Here is a 21,982-nt window from a genome sequence, read left to right on the forward strand (position 1 = left end):
AGCGTACGGCTTTAAACCAGCATGAGAAAAAATTTGCTGAGGCTTAGCTTGGTTAAGCCTAGTCAGATGCGAAGCATATTGGTAGCTAAACTTGGTAAGTAACTTGTCACCGAGCCGCATACTGAGGACGTTGCCTGGCCAGACGTTCTTCCCGCTCTTCATCAGTCTCTGTAGCACGCCGCAACCTTCGCTTCCCATTCCGACGAGCAGCTCTGTCTCCAGGAGGCATCTCACCTCGTGAGTGTCTAGCAGAGGCAAGCGCAGCTGCTTATAGACGAGAAAACCATGGCCAGGCGGCGCTACTGCGCCTCTCCTGACAGCGCCCCAATGTGGAAACGCCAAGCAGCGCGGTCGCGTCGTGGCGCAGTCTCCGCATTGTTTACATTGTGCCGTCCGCGCTTTTCTTCGCTGCTCGTTCTCCCGGCGCTCCGCTTTCGATGGCGGCAGATCGCCTGCTTGCGCAACAGCGATGCAAAGGCCGTGAGGTTTCAAGAAGGTTGCCGACGCCGACAGCTTTTATTCGTGGCGGCAACCTCACGATAGGGGAGCGTCTGCTTCTGAACGTGTACGGCGTTGAACAAATTGTGGACGGTGATGTGAGAGTGAAAGCCAAGTGTGTGTCACAGGTGTCCGACAAGATCGTAGACGACGTCGAGAGCACATGGTACGCACCATGTTCAGAAATTTTGCCACTTTTATTTCGATTACAACATAAGTCACACTGGCAGCAGTAACTTCTGTTGTCATACTACTCGATGACTGCAGATCTATTGGGCTGCTTCTTGACGGTTCCGTCACTTCACAAAGACATGTTCTGGAGTCTGTTTCACACGTGTCTTGCTGTTGAGCAGCAGTACGAAAGCGCATGTCCCGGTGGTGCTGACTGCTGAGAAGACTGTTGTGATTGCCATTGGTCTGTTTGGCGCCGCTTCCATCTGCATCGCATATAAATGAAACAGTATGTGTGCCTATTTGTTGTGGGGATTAAATTACTCCCAATAATATGTTTGCAAAGGTAACGTTCCTGTGATTGTGCGCATATATTATTCTACAAGAGTGGTACCACTACAAGTTATGATACTTGCACACTTAGATACTTAGAAAACATGGGCAAACAACAAACATAAGGCGCACGTCTCGAGCGGCTGCTTTCCGATCTGCCGCTTCCCGACGCACGCGACGACCGCGGCTTGCATTAAATACGGTCTGCTACCACACAAAAGTAGCGCGCGCGGCCCCTTTCGTTACCTGCACAACTAGTAATTTAAGTTGCAGCGTTTGGAAAAGGGAAATAATTCTCTTGCGCTCATCCATGCCGATCGCGAGGGAAGGCACAGTGCAATCAAATAAATTCGGGGGTTCTAAGTGCCAAAACCATGCCAAAACCACGATATCATTATGAGGCCCGCTGTAATGGGGAATCTCAGGAATAATTTTAACCTCTGGGGGTTCCTTAACGTGCACAAAAATCAAAGCACACGGTAACAAGGGTGTTCTTGCATTTTGCCTCTATCGAAATGCGGCCGCCGTGGCTGGGAATCGAGCACACGTCGTAGAGCTTAGCGGCGCAACACGGATGCAATTACCGCTAACAAACGGCGGATGCCACCACAATTCAACAACGCGACACGACTAAACATACGGCTGCGCACTAAAAACAGGCATATGACTATTCCGCTTTCAAGATATTACACGCGAATGCGAAAGTGTGAGACTTACTTGACTCGGCGCACTGCAGTTATCCATGCTTGTCGTCTGTCCTTCTCGTACCACTTCCCCGGAAATCTGTAGAACTTCACGGGCGGCGTACGACCTTTCGTGTTTTCGAGGCTGCTGTGGCAATCAACAACACGTCAGTATTGCGAGCCACCTTTCCTGGCTGATGAGGTCGCACTCGGCATCGCAAAAACCACGCGCACGAGCGCTCCCGCCGTACAAAACACGGGCGCGCGCTAGCGCAGCGACGACCCTCGAAACTTCCATCGGTCCGCTAGGGGAGCATTCGGCGCTGGTGCCGCGCGGGCAAACTTTAGGTTGCCTCGTCTATATACCGCCGCGACGCCGCGAGCGACGGCGCGAGTTGGAGCCAAGTTTCTCTGTCGTGACGTCACGGTGTCACGTGATCAGCCTTGAAGGCGACGCCGCGAGCGACGGCGCGAGTTGGAGCCCCGTTTCTCCTCTGTCATGACGTCACGGTGTCACGTGGTATTGAAGGCGACACCGCCGCGCCTGAGGAGCTGGGTTGAGCTCTAGTAATATGCTTCGCATAAAAAAAGCATGTTATGAGCTACATGAATGCTGCCTACATGAAGGCGTAAGCATTTGTCCCAGAATTTTCTCCCAGGGCATACTCAGAGGGGAGAAATCCACGGCGCAACGTGGGTATCATTTTACTGAGACAGTAACCAGTGCCTGGTTAGGCGGATAAGGAATGTCTCCTTGTTGAGTTACGACGGAGCCAATGCAGTGATAACGCATTGGAGGCCGCTAACGAACAATTAAATCTCATAAATATCAGCTTAGCTAAAGCAAGACAGGGTGTTGTGAAACATTCTGAAGAATGTGGTAGTGACCAAAAAGTATCCTACAACAATTACTCGAAGGAACTATGGGACAGCGATCGGCCAGCTTCCATGGGAATGATAGTACATGGATTAATCTGATCCACGTTGTTCTGGCTTCAGTTCTCATGGCTTTGTTCATTTGGCTTTATCCGCCTCTATTGGTGTCAATTTCAAAGCACTTTTATACTTTTCTAAATGGAGAAGGCAATAAATCTCTTCAAACTGCCGTAATCACTGTTAATTGCAGCGGTTCCACCTTTCAAGATATGCGTCTGCGACCAAATATAAACGCCTTCTGCGTATCAGTGTGCTTGCTTGCCCTCGGTAAATTCTTAACTATGTTCCGCCTGTCCACGCCTGCACCCGCGCAGTGCCTCCTCTATTCTTTCAGTGCCTGCTAGACGCGCTCTCCTCCGCCGTTCGGCGCGCCTGGCGTGTTTGCTCGCCGCCGAACGGTGGCGCCAGCGACGCACGCGTGGCTGCACGGCTGGAGCATGCACGCTAGCTGCACGTTAGCTTGGTCAGCCACACGGTTATATGTGCGCCTGTGCGCTTTGCGGCTTCATTTTTGTTGTGTTTGTTACTGCTGACGCACACATATAGGCGGATCTCAGTTAAAGAATCACATCACTGCGACGGCACTGCGTACGGGAACCCGGCGGCGATCAACGCATGCGGGACCATCTGTTTCCTTTCAACTGTAAGCCAATAATTGCCTTCTTTTGACAGTGACAATGTTATATGTAGCCTGTGGCGTTTCGTGTTGTCGCACGGAAGTAATATTTAGTGCCATTGCCGTACTGAAACATATTCCTCAGCCGCTGACTGTTGCCATACAGGAATCCGTGGCATACAGCTGCGTGCCTTGTTGCCCCTCGGACGGAAAGCGCAGGATTCCTGGCATCCCTTTCTATGAGATTTCAGCGGATGTGGCACTTGGGGAGCAGTGGCTAAAAACCATTCGAAGGGATGAGTGGGTGCCAAACACCACTCTAGAGTTTTCGCAGTTTGTCTCCATCAAAATGCGACCGCCGCAGCCCGGATTTCGTTCCGCACCCGAGTTTCGCAGCATCATGCTAAAATCACTGCGCCACCATGGTGGGTAGAACTTAGCATGTTCAACATGGACTATAAAGTCTTGATATCTATCGAGCCCTTTATTCTAACCGCACTCAGATCAGGCTAGCTAAGGACAACAAATAACATTAAAACCTCGTAACACCTGGCGTGCAACACGGCCCAGTATTGATGCCCTTATGTTTTCTTATCGACATTAATGATCCACCATATAGTATTTCCTCATCGATTAAATTTTTGCAGGTGAATACGTTATATATGTAATATTAAACCGCTTTAACACTAATGCTCTTCGAGGTCACCTAAAGATTATGCTTGGTGCGACTCTGGGTTAATGAAACTGAACGCAACGAAATGTAAATGAGTGAGAACTTCCCGTCGTATTTCTGACAAAGAGAGTAGCATTGGAGTGGACAAACTTTAATAAAGGTCCTGCAGGACGCACGTCAGCGCGCAATGGGCGTCTCTCACGCAGGGACCGTCAGGGAGTACAGGACGGCCGCTGCGCGAGCCTGCTGGACGGCCCATTGCTAGTCGTGTAGGAGCGGGCTTCGTAGTGTCTCCTCCCACTTTTCGGAGGTAGAGTCGGGCGGAGCGTTTCTGCACTCCCAGAGCACGTGTGCGAGTTTCGCCGTGACCCCGCACGAAGGGCACGCATCGTCCGGGTAGACGTCCGGGTAGATGATGTGTGATGTGGCGGGGTTGGTGTTTGTAACAAGCGTAGCGCTAGCGTCCGCGGCCTGTTTAGTTTGGGGTGCACGGGCGGAAAGAGACGTCGTCTCAAGTAGAAGTCTTTAGTGATTTTATTGTACGTTACTGGGGTGTCCCTGTTCACCTCCAATTCATCGAAACGCGGTTGCCCGGGGGTGACAGCGCGGTCGGTAAGCGGGCACGCAGCGTCGCGGGCTGTCTCGTTGAGGTTGGGCAGGGCGCACGGGATCCAACCCAGGTGGGCAGGAAACCAGATAATGGTGTGGTGTTTCAGGGTGCTCGGATCAGCGCCGTGGAGGACGCGTAATGCCTGTTCGGAAACGATTCCTCTCTCGAACGCTTTGATGGCCGGTATCGAGTCGCTGAATATTGCCTTCCGCATGTCGTCGAGCATTGCCAGGGCTATGGCCACTTGCTTCGCCACCTCGGGGTCGTGTGTGAGTACCGTGGCGTCGTTTTGTGTCCGCTGCAAGGACGATACCTCTATCGCGGCGAAGGCTAGGTTGCATCGGTAGACGGCGCCGATCCACGAAAGCGACGTCGTCCGCTTTCTTGTTTGTGCGTTTGATGAATGCGGTCGCCTGGGCTAGGCGCCTGGGCTAGGCGCCTGCGGATGTACGTTTCGCAGAATGGATGCGATCGTGATCAGGTCGCGGAGCTCGCAGGGAACCAGCACAAATTCCGGTGGATCCTGTGTGTTCGGTAGGAAGTAGCCGAGTTCGCGCAAGATCCGCTCAAGCAAGATGGTGGTCGTCACTCGTATCATCCGTGTTCTCTCCTGAGCCTCAGCGATCTCTACGAGCATATTGTGCACCCCGAGCTCGAGGAGTCGATACGTCGGTGTGGTGATTGGGAACCGGAGGGCCGGCTTCACTATCTTTCGGTTGAGTGTATTGAGCTTGTCACGCTCCGATTGTTTCCAGGCGACCATCTCTGGTGTGGGCGGTGATATTGCGCTCGGTCGGGGGTTTCCACCGCTTAGGCCTTTTGCCTTGTCGTGTTGGACAGTACAACCACAGCTCCGATTTGGCGGAGGAGCACCTCAGGCCCGTGTGGTCGAGGAAGGATTCGGCGGTTTCAACTGCCTCCTGTAGAGCGGATTCGATAAAGCCGTCCGACCCCGCGGAGCACCAGGTGGTGATGTTCGCGTATACACTATGGATGAGGCATTGTATCTTCGAGAGGCGTTCGGAGAGCCCTGTCGTCACCAGGTTGAACAGCGTCAGCGAGAGGACAGAGCCCTGGTGGGTGCGATGCTGTCGGAGCTCGAATTCTTTGGACGTGAAGTCTCCGGCACGGAGCACGGCCTTGCGACGGGTTAGGAAGGAGCGGATGAACTCGTAGAACCGGCCCCCGAACTTTAGGTCTGCGATCGCCTTAAGTATTCCCGAGTGCTCGATGTTGTCGAACGCCTTCTCCAGGTCGAGGCCGTGTATGGGGCGGGTGCCCGAAGTGGCCCCGGCCTTTATGGTCTGGTGTTTCAGAAGCATCGTATCCTGCGTGGAGAGCAAACCGATCATGAGGTGTGTGAAACAATCTTGGTCTTCGAGATACCGGCTTACTCTGTTGAGTACGACATGCTCGGCCACTTTACCGACGCACGACTTGAGTGAGATGGGGCGAAGTTTGTTGACGCCAGGCGCCTTGCCCAGTTTTGCAATGAGGATTGTCTGGACGAGCTTCCAAGCGTCAGATAACTTGCCCCGCCCCCACACGTCATCGATGGCACCCGTGAGGTACACGACCGAGGGGTCGTCTACATTTCACAGGAGCTTGTTGGTTATGCCATCCGGGCCCGGAGCAGAACGGCCGTTCAGTTCGTGGAGAGCCAGGCGTGCCTCTTCGACGGAAATTTCGGCGTCGAGAAGGGTGTTTTCGGTACCTGTGTAATCGGGATGTAGGGTCGGCTGGCCTGTGGCTATCGGCAGGTACTTATGCACAAGGGTCTTGACGATGTCATCCGGCTAAGCAGTGCCTTTGGCCTGGTGCAGGACTTTGGTGAGCGAGTGGCGCTGGTTCGTGCGAGTGTTGGTGTCGTCGAGCAGGTGTTTGAGCAGGTTCCACGTCTTCACGTTGCGGACCTGTCCGCCGACCAAGTTAAAGAGCTCGTCCCATTGCTGTTTGGATAGGGTGCTGCAGTGTTCCGTTATGGTCTTGTTCAGTTTTGCAATGCGTTTGCGGAGCCTGCGGTTGAGACGCTGGCTCTTCCATCGTGTCAGTAGAAACTGTTTGGCCTCGCGCAAGTGGGCGAGGCGGCTGTCCATCTTCCCGGTTGACATATCCGTGCTGAATCTTTTCGTGGCCTTACCGACGTCGGCTTTGAGCTGAAGCGTCCTCGTTTCGAGGTTCGGGGCAGTGTCGGGAGGGAGTCGTTAGGTGCGAGTCGTGCGAAAGAGGTCCCAGTCGACTCACGTGGACGACTTGGGCTTCCTGACGATGGTGGGTAAGAGCACGGCCAGTATGAGGTGGTCGCTGCCAACATCCTTCGCAAGGTTGGACCAGCGGGCATCGGCTGTGTTCTTCACGAAGCAGAGATCCGGGGTGGTGTCTGTGTGTGTAAACGTGCCTATGCAGGTAGGAAACGCCTTTTCCGTCACAAGGGTGAAATCCAGGTCTTTCGTAATCTGCCACAGCGCGGTACCGTTGGGGGTGTCATACACGAACAGTAGCATGTACTACCTGAATAACGCTAGCCTAATGCAAGCTAAGTATTACGAATACCTCGGCGCGAATATTTCTTGCGCTCTTTCTCGGCCAACTCATTTTGGTTATATAACCCGTAACACTCACCGTGCTAATGGCTACATTTGGATATATTTCTTTTTGGCGCCCAATAATTTTATGTACTGTTATGGAACACACTAGTGCGATCCAAACTAGAGTATGCAGAAGAGTGTCAACAACACAACGCATTAACTCATGGCAGCTCATTTTATAAGAAAGAAACATCATCCGAGTGCTAGTGACACTTTGATTGCCTTATATTTCGCAGAGATCGAGTACTTCGAGGCTAATGTTTCACCAATATACATAAGCCTGGATAACGAAACATTTTCGCATTTCGTTTAGCGCGCAAAAAAAAAGTGTCCTGTGATGTGTTTGTCCTACAAACAATTATATGAATGGTTAGATGGCACTTTGTGTGTGTAATTCCTCTGTGCGAAAAATTACATGTGGAAAGACATAGCCACGTAGACGCAAGTTGCTACGAACTTTAACCTATCGCGTGGCGAAGAACGATGATATTGTTTGCAGGACCATGTTCCGCGGCGAACTGGCTATGTACTTGAGAACACCGCAGCAAACTGCTAAGCTGAGGTCACACCGCCTATGAACAGTTACCATTCGAAACTCACGCACACAGATATCTGGTACTTCACGGTTGTGCCGAAAATTAAATGTTAACATGCACACAGATTTCTTGGTGTTAAGCAAAACCTCTGAAGCCATTGAGCTCACGGTCACACTGCACAGCAATCAGGTACGTAGGCACCAGCCTCCATATGGCTAAATAATGCATCGTTTTAAAGCAAACCCTGCCCGAAACATATGAAGATCTGTTCAGCTCTGTACACACGTGTCGGTGAATTAATTACGCAGTACTAAAGTGAGGTTTAACAAAGCGAAAAACTGCATTTTCCTAAGTGACGGTTTCCACACAGAATTGAGGTGAATATCCCATCTCTTTAAATGTCATGAAGCCAATTGCCAAAAGCTCAGGACTGTGGAAAGCCTACTCACCTGAACAATTTCTTCCCATTTCCTTTCACTACGGCTTCGTCTCTCCAGTAGAATGTACACCAGGGGGACTGAGGAACTAGCAGTGCGCATCGCATCAGGTCTCGTCCAGGTTACATGGCAATGTTGTCCTATTCGCTCGACCCGAGGTGTTCGGTTAAAGATACCGGCTACCGAACTGGCTCCTGCATTTAAAGTTTAGGTAAAAAAAATTGGAAGAACTTGTGATCCTGACAGGTTCTAAATTTTACCCTCGTGCCGCAGCGACAACACAAAGCTGAGCAATGCACTGTTCAAACAAGCAGGCAGCTAAATGTCGTCCAACTTCAGAGCTACAATGAAGCCTTCGAAATCGTTACTCTAATTTATCATGACGTACAAAAAACATCCATACGTGCGATATATTTGAGATACTTGTTTTAGCAAATAACTATTTTGATCCCATGCACACAGAATCCACTGAACTGGTCAGAGCACTCACCTTTAGGAATATTTTTCCGAAATGTACACGCGACTTCGCACCCGGCGAACTGTATTGACAAGAAAGGGCATTATTATGTGTTAAAAATACACCAGTGGAACGCTTCATACAACAATGCCTGTAACGAGCTAAGCCAATGACGTAACCACTGGATTGCTAAATAACAATGTAACGGCAACTACATTATTAAAGTGACGTGAACCATATTGCCTGGGTTATTTTTTAAAGCGAAGCTTTCTTTACCTATTCTTTAGACTTTCCCACTGCTGCTGCTGCTCTCAGCCACACCGTGTCGGGGTTGGTTCAGAACGCGTTTATACATGGTAGGAGCGAGTCAGAGAGAAAAAGAGACGCGAGAAATCCGTTTGAACGGTACAGTGCCATTCGGACCCCACAATGCCCTCTGGAGCTCCCTGTGCGTCACTCCATTAACCCCTAGACAGCTATAATTATATGTAATCCCCATCAAAAGAATTGTAGAAGCTGTAGCGCTTCTTTTTCTACTAACGTGCAAGTCCAGAGGAGACGTAGATAGAACTGTACAGAGGAGGGAGAAGAGGAAGTTCCCATTTAAGTGGCTGGAGGAGGGAAAGATGATGTGGGAAGGCAAGGAAACCGACAACTGTTTCGCAGAAACTAGATAAGGTTAAATTCAAGGCACGGTACAGTAGGTTCCTTCTATTTCTGTAAGATAAACACCATGTAAATATACCTTGCCAACAAATTACGCTAGGTGGGTAGAAGCAGAGACGCCCTTATTAAAGCGCACCGCAGGGTCCAGGCGAAACTACGGAAGTAGTCGATAGTCAAATCAACACTTCCGGGACCGCCGCGGTAGTTGTGGGGCTCTAGCATTGCTAGAAATCACGGATTTGACCTCGACTACGGCAGCCACATTTCGACGGGGGCGAAAAAAGAAACCATCAGTGCTTACATTGAAGGACACGTTAAAGAGCACAACGGTGTCAAAATTAATCCGAAGATCGTCACTACGGCATGACTTATAATCCGATTGCGGTTTTGGCACGTACCATTCCATAATCCATCTCAAGTTTAATACTTCTACCATGATGCGATGTGCCATGAGTGGTAATGACAATGTTTAACCCTGTCGGAGATTAATATAGCCCACGACAGCGCCTGAAGCAAACCCCTCTCTCTGTGTGTTCTCTGCACTACGCACACAAACAGCAGTGGTGCACGCAAGGTAACGTTAAACTAGGCTCACCACTCTCGTGACTAGGCTGAACGTTGAAGAATAAAAAACTTTCGCCGTCAACATCACCGCTAAATATCGTCGATCAAAGGAACCAGCATACAAAGCTTCGCTTCCATCGATTGCCAGAGTGTGTGCGATCTGCATCATTTTTATTGTATATTTTGCGTACCTTGATTTAAACCAAAATATTCTATGTTCCTGCGCCGGATGCGAGGCAACCTACTGAATACACCCAATGGTTGCGCAGAAATATCTGTAAATTTCAAAACCTTTTCAAGCAGTCACTTTTGGTTGCTTCCTCAGCTCTATTTCACGTGTAAAATTAAAATGAGGTGATCCCATTCTTGGCGTCAATGATGTCAAATTTATTTCTGTACTCGAAAATGCAAAGGCGGTCCCGACGCCAGCTCACTTTGGTTCACATATTCTGGCAACATGTGCTAGTGGCTGCATCTCAGCTTGAAGAACGTGCGTGATAGTGCTACCATGTTTCAGCAAAATATTTCCGGCCTTCATGGTCGGCTCTCCCAAAATACGCAGCTTTTCTGGACACATACCAACTAGCGCGCCAAGCAGCCTTGGTACGAAGCTAGCGCGTTGTCAGTGGAACGAACGAATTGTTTTGCGAATAATTCAAAGTGCAGGTAGATAATTTAATACGACAGGTGACAGACATGTTCTAGAACACGATTCACGCGAGACAAATGCAGTGATCGTGTTGTGGAAAGGTACAATCTTGTTCCCAAAGCGGTTGAAGATTCACCGAAGGTAGCCTATGGGAACCACGAAAATTTGTACTCGATTTTCGAGACGAAAACAGCAGTTGTGATAGAACTATGACTCCAATCGTAATAGTCGCGACAGCGTTTGTAGTCCGGAGACTCGGATTTTGATTGATACTTATCTCGACTCTCTACACATGGCATAACAATGCTCCTGAAAGCAATTTTTCAAGCACAGTCATGCAAATTCCCGTGGTATCTTGATAAACCCAAGTGTTTCTCGATGCAAATGTCGGAAGGCGGGGCCGTGTGATCTAGGTGCCCGCACCTATCGTCCTGCATCATTGTGGTAGCGATTCATTACCGTCCGTGATATTTTTTTGAGGACTTATATCCACATTTTCCTACTAGGTGGCAGCAACAGAAAACTCAAAATTTGGTGTCGGTTTTTGTTTTTGAGTGGTGCTCTTCATATATGATATTTTCTGTTTTTCCTTCCTAAAAAACAGCAATGTGTTGCTCATTTGTTAAGTCACACCTTTACAATCAGAATTTACTCCTTCGATAACACAACAAGCATGTGCATGTCTATGTTACGTTATCGAACATAGAAAAAAAATGTCGTGCCTTGTAGTATGGAAATACTCAGGAATTCGGAAGTATGCACATTCCCCCTACTGTGGACCTTCAAGGCAATGCTCATGCATAACTTAATAGGCAAAGTTTTAGAAAATTGCATTTGGATATATCGGACGAGTATCAACAATTTTCAACCGACTGCGCCAAGAGCGTAGCTCATTCTAACAGCATTTGCATTTATGGCACTTAGACGAAACATTGCTTGTGCGTTGAAGCAGTGTTTTGGTCAGGGATGGGCGGTTAAGTCACGCGACAGGTGCACATGGTTGTGCACCCTTGCGGCAGAGGGTACATTAATTTGAAGACGAGCAAAACTCAAACCGTAAATCTATTTATTCCAGCTGGAGTTTTAACGGTAATTGCAGAGCGAGTGTCATTCAGTATATTTGCACGCACACATTTTTGTGAGGAAGTAGGGAAGGATAGGACGTGTATATGCGTGTGCACGCCTTGAGCGTGCTTGCGTAGGTACTTGCATTTGCATACGCGCGCGTTTCTGCCTCCGTATTTGAATCTGTGCGCTCATGAGTGCTTGTATGCGCGTGCACGCATACGCGCGTTTGTGTGTGCATGCATTTCCGTGTGCATATGCGCGTACATTTTTATGCGTGTGTGCATGCGTGGGTGCGTGTAAATGTGTATGCGGGCGAACATGTGTGGGATATCTATGTGTGTGTTTGCGAATTTGCTTGCATTCGTCTGTGTGTGTGTGTGTGTGCGTCAGCCAGAGACCGAGCATTTCCCTGCTTACACCTACTCTCGGGGGCGAACTAGATATTGTTTTTTAAACAAATATTTCAATCTACGATACAAGAACGAATGACAGTGCATTTTCAGCATTATCTGTTTCTGAAAGTGAAAGCATCGTACAAACAAAGCGTCTGAGCGCTCAATATGGCCCTACCAGATTTCGCCACGATGGCTGATACCGAGTTTAGCGCAATAGGATGCAAACAAATGTCTCATGTGCCGACTGTCACCTTCCTCAAACTGCCAACATTCCTTTGGACCTTTTCGTACGTGGGCAGCCTTTGCGAGGAGTTCGTGGGCAGCCATCAATATCTGCTAGTCTGCATTGAGGCTATATTATCATGGCATAATGGCAACAAGGTATACAATATGGCGATCAGACAAATCCTGCATGTTTAATCTTGCCCAATAATCTTAAATAGTGATCAAGTTTCACTCATGTGAATAACCGGGACAGGGCAGTGCTTTGACAAGTAAATGTCAGTACTGTTAATGTCATACCCAAAGGTGTACCTGGCCCGGTAACAAGTAAATGTGACGTGATAATGTGAGCAGATTTGGCCACAGCATGCTAATTGATGATGAAGAAAGAAAGAAGCGTGACTGTTATCTTTGCCTAAAACCACTTGCCAAACTGTAAAGGGTCAGAGGCATTTGTCAGACATTTTAGGCCTTCAGCCTCTGCCCCTGTAGCAGGCTCTGTATTAGGTCGGTTGAAAATAAAGCATTCATCCAATCATTCATTCCTTCATTCATTCAGTTCGCACCCTTATTGTGTCACACCTTTTGTCCCAAGGCGCAAAACAAACTTGTTCATGCGTCAATTCTAACTCCTATGCCCATTTTTTATCAATTTGAAGCTACTGCGGTAAGCCATCAGGGCCTAAAACAAAATTGCTAGGGAAATAATAGGAGGTACTTTAACGAAACCTATAGGTGAAGATCAAAAGCTGTCCTTGACGGTGTCTCTAGGAGACGTTGAATGACGCTTGGAAAACTTCAGCTCGGGCCTGAGATCATCATCATCATCATCATCATCATCATCATCATCGGCTGTGGCTGTGGCGACGGCAGTGGCAGCAGCCTATTTTATGTCCACTAATGGACGAAGGCCTCTCCCTGCGATCTACAATTACCGCTGTCGTGCGCTAACCAATTCCAACTTGAACCCGCGAATTTCCTAATTTAATCGCCCCACCTAGTCTTCTGGTGCACTCGAGTGCACTTCTCGTCACTTGGCACCCATTGTGCAGCCCTTATGGTACACCGGATATCTAACGTACGCAATTACATCACCTGCCCCAATCCATTTTTTTCTCCAAATGTCAATTAGAATATCGGCTATACCCATTTGCTCTCTAATCCAAACCGCTGTCTTTCTGTCTCTTGATGTTATCCTTGACATTCTTCCTTCCATCGCTCTTTGTGCGGCCTTTAACTTGTTCTCAAGCTTCTTTGTCAGTCCCAGAGTTTCCGCCCCATAAGTCAGCACCAGTAAAATGCACTGATTGCACACCTTCCTTTTCAATGATATTTGCAAGGTTCCAGTTACTATCTGACAACGTCTGTGGTCTGTGATCTAGCCCATTTTATTTCTCTGAATGCCCTCATGATCAGGGTTCCCTGTGAGCAAGTGACCTAGGTAAATGTACTCCTTCACAGAATCTAGAGGCTGACTACCGATCCTAAACTCGTGTTCTCTTGCGCAGCTATTGATCATTATCTTTGTCTGTCTCTGTTAAAGTCCGCAATCATTAGTTGTAAATCGTCCGCAGTGTAGTTGAACGGGGCAATGTGATGTGAATATCGAAAGTTGCTGAGATATTCACCGTTGATCATTACTCCTAAGCCTTCCCAGCTGAACAGGTTCAATACTTCGTCCAAGCACGCAGTGAATATCACTGGAGAGATTGTGTCTCCTTTTCTGACACCTTTCTTTCTAGGCATCTTCCTACTTTTCTTGTGGAGAATTAAGGTAGCAGCGGAATCTCTAGATATTTTTCAAGATATTTACTTAAACTTCCTGCACTCCTTGATCACGTAATGCCTCCATCATTGCTTCTGTCTCGACTGAATCAAATGCATTTTCGTAATCTAGGAAAACCATATAGAGAGGCTGATTCTACACTGCGGATTTCTTGATTGGCTGATTGATTACATGAATGTGATTCATTTCAGAATACTCCTTCCTAAAACGTGCCTGTTCCCTAGGATGAATAAAGCCCAGTGTTGCCCTTATTATATTGGAGATAATCTTGGTGAATATTTTATATAGTACATGAAGTATACTAATCGGTGTCTAATTTTCAGTTCTTTATCGTCTCGCTTTTTTGTAGATAAGAATAATTTAGGCATTCTTGCAGTTTTCTGGGACCCTTGAACTGTGTAGACAGTTCGTATAAAGGGCGACCAATTTTTCAAGCACTTGTGTTCTCCTTCTTTGAATAAATGGACTGGTGATTCGTCTTACGCTGCCGTGTTTCCCTCTTTCATGTCTTGCAAGGTCTTTCCGATTTCATCGCTGTTTATAGAAAGTGCCTCAGTATGCTGTTAATTACTACTTCGAGTGGAAGTATCGCGGTTGCTTTGGGGAGTACAGGTCAGTATAGAATTCTGCTGCTTTTACTGTATATTCAAGATTGCTGGTGACATCGCGCTGCTTATCTTTCAGTGCATACATTTTGGTTTATCCAATGCCAAGTTTCCGTCTCACTGATTTCTGCATCCATTTTTATGGCTTCCTCAGTCTTCCTCGCGTTCTAATTTCGAAAATGCCTTATCTTGGCCTTGTTGATCAGTTTTGACAGTTGAAACTTTATGGGGTTTTACGTGCCAAAACCACTTTCTGATTATGAGGCACGCCGTAGTGGAGGACTCCGGAAATTTTGACCACCTGAGGTTCTTTAACGTGCACCTAAATCTAAGCACATGGGTGTTTTCGCATTTCGCCCCTACCGAAATGCGGCCGCCGTGGCCGGGATTCGATCCCGCGACCTCGTGCTCAGCAGCCCAACACCATAGCCACTGAGCGCGAATTCTGTCTTATCTCTTGAATTGGACGCTTTCATTCTTTGTTGTTCCTTTATGAGGTCGTTTGTTACTTCGGATAGCTTGCTTACTGCTTTCCTCGGTGCCTTACCTCCCACTTCAATTGCTACCCCCGAAGCCAGCCTAGTTAGGCTTTCATTTATTACCTTTATGTCATCATCATCTATGTACTCTAAGGCTGCATATTTGTTTGCAAGTAGCAGCCTGAATTTCTTTGCTTTTACTCTTACTGCCTGTAGGTTCACCTGTTTCTTTTTGACCAATTTCGCTCCTTCTCTCTTCAAATTGAGCTAAATCCTAGCCCTCACTAACCTATGATACCTGCACTTTACCCTACCAATCACCTATACATCTTGCACTACGCTGGGGTCGGCAGAAAGTATGAAATCAATTTCACATCTTGTTTCACCATTAAAGCTTTTCAAAGTCCACTTTCTGTTGCTACGTTTCCTAAAAGAAGTGTTAATTATTCGTAGCTTATTCATTTCTGCAAATTCTACCAGCCTCTCGCTTCTAGTGTTCCTAGAGTGGACGCCGTAATTTACAATTGCTTGTTGACCACCCGCTTTGGCTACGAAGTCGCCCATTACTGCAGAATACTGAGTTTGTACTTTTCTCATCACTAATTCCACATATCCTTAAAATCGATCTACTTCATGATCATCGCGACTGGATGTTTTAGTGTAGGCTTGTACTACCTTTAATCTTTGCCTCTTATTAAGTGTGAATACGACTACTGCTACCCTCTCATTAACGCTGTAGCATTCAACAATGTGGCCCGCTATGTCCCTATGGATTAGGAATGCTACCCGTATTGCTTCTAATCTGGGAAGCCTCTTAGTAGAGGACATGGCTGTTAGTCAACACTGTATAAGCCTCAACGGTCTTCTAATCTCACTAAGGCCAATGAAATCCCATACAATGTCTGATAGTTCCTCAAAGCGTCCTGCTAAGCTAGCCTTACTAGACCGAATTTAGGTGTTAAGGTTTGCAAGGTCCATTGCCATTGGCGGCCTGTCCGGGTCTAAATATTATTAACACCCTCTGCTGCTCTTCAGGTCTGACCGCCGCCTGACCGCAGTCTGCTTATGAAGGTGAAAAGTGTTAAATGTTTTTTCAATAGCCCTGATAGTTTCAGCTGAGCGCGATGTCCAATATGTTGGACACTGGGATGCTACCTGGTCTTTCTTCACCCAGCGCGAGCGTAATGACGTATCGCAGATATTGCGCTCAAACTCGTGTGCAAAACTGTTTTATTAACTTTAAAGGCAAAGTTATGAATAAAGTACAAAAAAGAGCATTCCTCTGCTCAACGAAAATTTTGATCTTGTGTTCGCTTCCTGTGGGCAATTTCAAAACACCTGTTTGGCCTTGGTGATGCTGAAGAAGAGCCGACATTTGGTGCAAAAGAACTTTGTTTTCATGTCGAAGCCCTGTACTCTGCAACGGTCAGCGTTTGCTGTGTCTGCCAGCATTTAGCAGTGGGTAGTGTTTCTTTCTTGGGGTTCTCGAGGAGACGGTCAAGCCTGCTTTGATGGTGGATGCCACTCGGCTTCGTTCTCACTCTCCGTTTCATCCTGCTTCTTCCCTTAAGCCACGAGAATCTCGGCAACAGATTGGTGGAACTGCATATCTTTGAGTATATCTTTCCGCTGTTTCTCTAGGGAGCGTATGTGCCGCGTGTTCTGCACCCAGGAGTTGTTGAGGGGAATGTCGAAGAGGTGAAACATGGCTCTGATTGTGCACCTATTGACGCCTGCTTTTATCCTGTAGTAACTTATCATTCGGTCTGCGTTGCCAACACCGCCCATGTTGACGTTGTACATGCGAACAATATCTGCTAGAGGGATATCGATATGTTTTATCCCTTACGAGACTATTTGCGACTGTAGGTGTCTTGCGGGTTTGCTGTGTCTGCCAGCATTTAGCAGTGGGTAGTGTTTCTTTCTTGGGGTTCTCGAGGAGACGGTCGAGCCTGCTTTGATGGTGGATGCCACTCGGCTTCGTTCTCACTCTCCGTTTCATCCTGCTTCTTCCCTTAAGCCACGAGAATCTCGGCAACAGATTGGTGGAACTGCATATCTTTGAGTATATCTTTCCGCTGTTTCTCTAGGGAGCGTATGTGCCGCGTGTTCTGCACCCAGGAGTTGTTGAGGGGAATGTCGAAGAGGTGAAACATGGCTCTGATTGTGCACCTATTGACGCCTGCTTTTATCCTGTAGTAACTTATCATTCGGTCTGCGTTGCCAACACCGCCCATGTTGACGTTGTACATGCGAACAATATCTGCTAGAGGGATATCGATATGTTTTATCCCTTACGAGACTATTTGCGACTGTAGGTGTCTTGCGGGTTCAATCTATGGAATGAAAAAATAAGTTATCGGCCTAATTCATCAGACAGGCGAGGCCAGTCCCTGGAAGAAAAAAAGAGACGCGATTTCGTCCACAAGGCGCTAAATGCCAACAGTACTCGCCTGCTGTTCATAACAAGGCCATCGCAAAAGCGCGGCAAGAATAACCGGGTTGAGTCCTAGCGTCCAACGTAACGGACACGCGAAATCAAAGGAAGTGTAAAAAAAAGTAAGCACGCGAACAGTTCGAATTTCGTATTCTGCGCGTACGCTGGTTTATTAACTTTAATATAAAATCAAAGATATGCACTAAAAGCAGGTAGAAATACGAGAAACAGTGCTTACTTCTCCGGCAGCTGCCGTAAAACGCCGCGCCGCTTAATGCCACCATTGTGGAATTGTTTCGGCGGGCATTTGAACGAATTATTTTCATCAATGCTGCATAGATGGCGCAAGCAGGTGTCCAATAGGTTGGACAGCCCGCTTTTATGGGGATGAAGGCCTTGTCACAGGAGTACTGTGTCATATCTCAATGTCCAATATATAGGACAAATCCCCATAGCGGGGTCTCAGGAGGATAAATGCATTATCTATCCACTTGCACTGGACCTTGATGGGCACGAACGTTTACCCTGTGCAATCGTCTGTAATTTAGAGAAGGCCGCCGCAGAATTGACAATGTAATTAGCCTTGCTGATAGTGTCAAACTGAAAAACCTGGGCATATCATTGCCTTATCGATGTTGCTACACATCCGGAAACCCTTGGACAACGTCACTGACGAAGCTATTGTGTGCGCTTGGAGTTCCATAGCAATCGCGAGCAGCATGCACCACTGCATCTCCCAATACCTGAACTGTCGTTCCGTCTACATGTCCACAAAACACCATTAACCAATCTAGCAGAATGAAACTCTTCGTAGACAACCCGACGCGGTGAAATCCTACCCGCAAGAAAGAAGCCCCGTAATTGTCAACCCAATGGAGGCATTTCTATTTTTAGCTGGTGGGATGTCAGCTGAGAAGTGTACTTGATTGATTGATTAGTAGAGTTTATTGGCGCAAGGGCCAGATGTGGCCAAAGAGCGCTAAGTCGATGATCTGTGCTTCTCAATAATATATGGGTGTTAATTGCGGGGATTAATGAAACACGGCTGTATAGTGGCCTAAAATATTCACTAAAAAGTGCAAAATGTGCATGTGGTGCAATGTGGCTGTAAAAGGACCTAAGATTTATTCGCTCTGAAGTGCGTTAAATACAAGTATAAAAAAATGACAGTGACTGATCGTGTCTGCGATGACAATGGATGTTTCACGAGATGAGGGATGATCAGTACAACATGTAATGTCTCTAACACTAGTGCCTCAGCAAGGCCTTGAAAGCAAGGGCTGGGAGACACGTGCTCTAGGAAATGGGTTCGTTGCAGCTACGACCTCCAGGTGGAGGCCGTGCTACAAGTAGCCTGGCCAAATCACATGTAAGGTGTCCGTTTCAGTTAGAAAGTTTACTACTGATTGAAAAGTAAAAAGGGGTTCATTGCTCAGAAAAAATGCTGGGTGTAACGGCATGTGTTGGGGATAAGCAGACGGAAAGTACATTTTTTTTCTGCCTCTATTTCAGTACATTGGATAAGAACATGGATAACTGTAAGCCTCTTGCCACATTTGGTACATGTCGGAGGTTCGCTTCCCGTCAAAAGGTAGGAGTGAGTGGCACAAGTATGTCCTATTCTTAACCTACAAAGAAGCACTTCCTTATGTCTTGCTGTTCTTTCAGATATCCAGTTCCCTAATTTTGGTTTGGTAACGTGTAGCTTATTCTCTACTGCATTATACCATTGGTCCTGCCAGTGTTTCCTCAGTTTGTGGTGTAAGAAGGGCTTAAGTTCTGTGGCTGGTATGGGTATATTCACATCCGTTTCACTAAAGGCGACTGACGTTGCACTTTCGTGAGCAGCTACATTACCTTTTATGCCCCTATGGCCAGGTACCCAACACAGGACTATGTTTTGGTTGTATGTTAAGGCTAAGCATATTTCTGTGTATAGCTTATCAAAAACAGGGTTTTTATGTTTTCGAAAACTCAGTAAGGCCCTTACTACGCTTAATGAATCTGTGAAGATGATCGCCTTATTCAGATTTGTATGCCTGATGTGCATTACAGCTGAAAGTATTGCGTACGCTTCAGCCGTAAAAATACTTGTGTTAGGATTTAGAGTACCGGAGGTGGAAAAAAATGGCCCAAGAGCTGCATACGCGACACCTGCAGATGACTTGGAAGCATCTGTATAAAACTCGGCACAGCAGTACTTCACTTGCATTTCGAAGAGGTGTGACCGTAAGTGTGCCTCTGGTGCATGTTTTGTTATTTCGACAAAAGCGATATCGCACTGCATGGTCTGCCATTCCCAAGGAGGTGGAAGGCGAGTGGGAGGGATAAGGATATTTTCTGGGATATGGATGTCTGCTTCTTCCGCCATTGCTTCCAAGCGTAGGCTCAAGTGAGTTCTAATATGTGGGCGGTTAGTGTAAAGTGTGGAAGCGGACAGGTCGCTAACGATGGAATGACATGGATGCTCGGTGTCTGATTTTACCTTAGTGTAGTATGAAAAACTTAGGAATGTTCTGCGTTGGTGTAAGGACCATTCGTTGGCCTCGACGTACAGACTTTCAACAGGGCTAGTTCTAAAGGAGCCTGTTGCCAGGCGTATACCAAGGTTGTGGACTGGGTCGAGAATCTTTAGCGCACTCTCAGTTGCCGAGTGGTACACCACGGCTCCGTAGTCGAGGCGTGATATACGAGACTCTTATACAGGCTAAGGAGGCACTTCCTGTCACTGCCCCAGGTTGTTCGAGAGAGCAGCTTGAGGAGGTTCATGGTCTTGCGGCACTTTTCTTTATGATATTTTAAGTGGGGAACGAAGCTAAGTTTCGTGTCCAGGATAACACCTAAGAATTTGTGTTCAAGGTTGACAGTTAGTATTTCTTTATTAAGGTTAATATCTGGTTGTGGTTGTACACCTCTCTTGTTTGAAAACAGGACGCATGTGCTTTTTTGGGGTTCAATTTAAAACCACTCTCGTCCGCCCACTTTGAGAGTCTATTCAAGCCGAGCTGTAGCTGCCTCTCGCAAATGCTGAGATTGCATGACCTGAACCCTATCTGCACATCGTCTACATAGACGGAGTAGAAGAGTGTGCGAGGTAATACGGTGTGCAGAGAGTTCATTTTAACAATAAATAGCGTACAGCTCAGTACTCCACCCTGTGGTACACCTGTCTCCTGTATGAATGGTCGAGACTGCACGTTGCCAACTCTAACACGAAATGTTCTGTCAGAGAGTTAACTTTCAATTATTCTCAGCAGGTTGCCGCGAATACCCATTGCAGAAAGATCGCGAAGGATCGCAAAGCGCCACGTAGTATCATACGCCTTCTCCATGTCAAGAAACACTGATAATAAAAGCTGTTTTTGGACAAAGGCATCCCTGATGTACATTTCCATTCGCACAAGCTGATCTGTCGTCGATTTGCCTTCTCTGAAACCACATTGACACGGGTCTAATTTCTTGTTTATTTCTAGATAGTGGACCAGGCGACTATTTACCATCTTCTCAAAAACTTTGCATAAGCAGCTCGTCAATGCTATAAGCCTATAATTATTTGCCAAAGAAGGGTTCTTACCCTGTTTCAAAATGACAATTATGATGGCCTCTTTCCAAGCAGAGGGAATGCGGCCGGACGACCATATAGAATTGTAGAGACAAAGAAAGGTTTTTGTGTTTCAGGCGGCAGGTGTTTAAGCATTTCATAAAGGATGCGGTCAGATCCGGGGGCAGATTGGTTGCAGCTGTTTAGGGCTGCCTGAAGCTCTGCCATGCAAAAGGGTCTATTGTATGCCTCATATTTTGTGCTTTTCCGTTCTAATGGTTGTCCTTCTATTTGCCTTTTGTACCTTTGGAATGTTTCAGAGTAGTGCGACGTCTGGATATCTGTTCGAAATGTGCGTCAAGAAAGTTCGCCTGATCTTCCGTGCTGTCGCCTTGAGTATTCACTAAAGGCAGAGAGTAAGACTGTCGACCCTTTATTCTATTAACTCTATTCCAAACCTTTTTTTCGTCAGTGTAGGAGTTAATGCCTGATATATACTTTCTCCAACTCTCTCTTCTAGCTTGTGGCCGCGTTCTTCGACCCTGGGATTTGACCTGCTTGAAATTGACTAGATTTTCTGCCGTCGGAGAATCCCGAAGTAAACGCCATGCCTTGTTCTGCTTCTCAGGCGCTATTCGACACTCATCATTCCACCATGGAAGACGGCGTTTTGTGGACAATCCACTTGTTACAGCGATACATTTGGTGGAGGTGTCAAGGAGAAAAACCGTAAAATATTTCACCGCAACATCTATGCTTAAAGCAGTAATGTCGTCGCAGGATAACGAAGCAAGGTTTTTGAAATTTTCCCAGTCAGCTGAGTCAGTTTTCCAGCGAGGTAATTGTGGGGGACATTCATTAGGCATTGGTGTGCATAGAGCTACAGGGAAATGGTCATTCCCGTAAGGGTTTTTAATAACTTTCCATTTAAAGTATTGTAGAAGAAGAGGAGACGCAATGCTAAGATCTATTGAGGACTATGTTTTGTTTGCCATGTTATAATACGTGGGCTCCTTCCCATTCAAAAGACAT

General features: G+C 47.2%; 1 protein-coding gene across 4 annotated transcripts in view; it reads right to left on the reverse strand.

The window, feature by feature from the left end:
- The window catches only part of LOC135907116 (uncharacterized), a 288,229-nt gene that overhangs the window by 114,964 nt on the left and 151,283 nt on the right, over positions 1 to 21,982 (reverse strand). For all 4 annotated transcript variants that reach the window (XM_070522689.1, XM_070522688.1, XM_070522687.1 and 1 more), the window contains exons 4-5: positions 8,572 to 8,620; positions 8,094 to 8,275 (exon numbers count right to left, since the gene is read on the reverse strand). In XM_070522689.1, coding sequence (XP_070378790.1) covers positions 8,094 to 8,275; positions 8,572 to 8,620 — 231 coding nt within the window. The remainder of the gene's footprint in view (positions 1 to 8,093; positions 8,276 to 8,571; positions 8,621 to 21,982) is intronic.

Source organism: Dermacentor albipictus, chromosome 7, assembly GCF_038994185.2.
Source record: "Dermacentor albipictus isolate Rhodes 1998 colony chromosome 7, USDA_Dalb.pri_finalv2, whole genome shotgun sequence".
NCBI lineage: Eukaryota > Metazoa > Arthropoda > Arachnida > Ixodida > Ixodidae > Dermacentor > Dermacentor albipictus.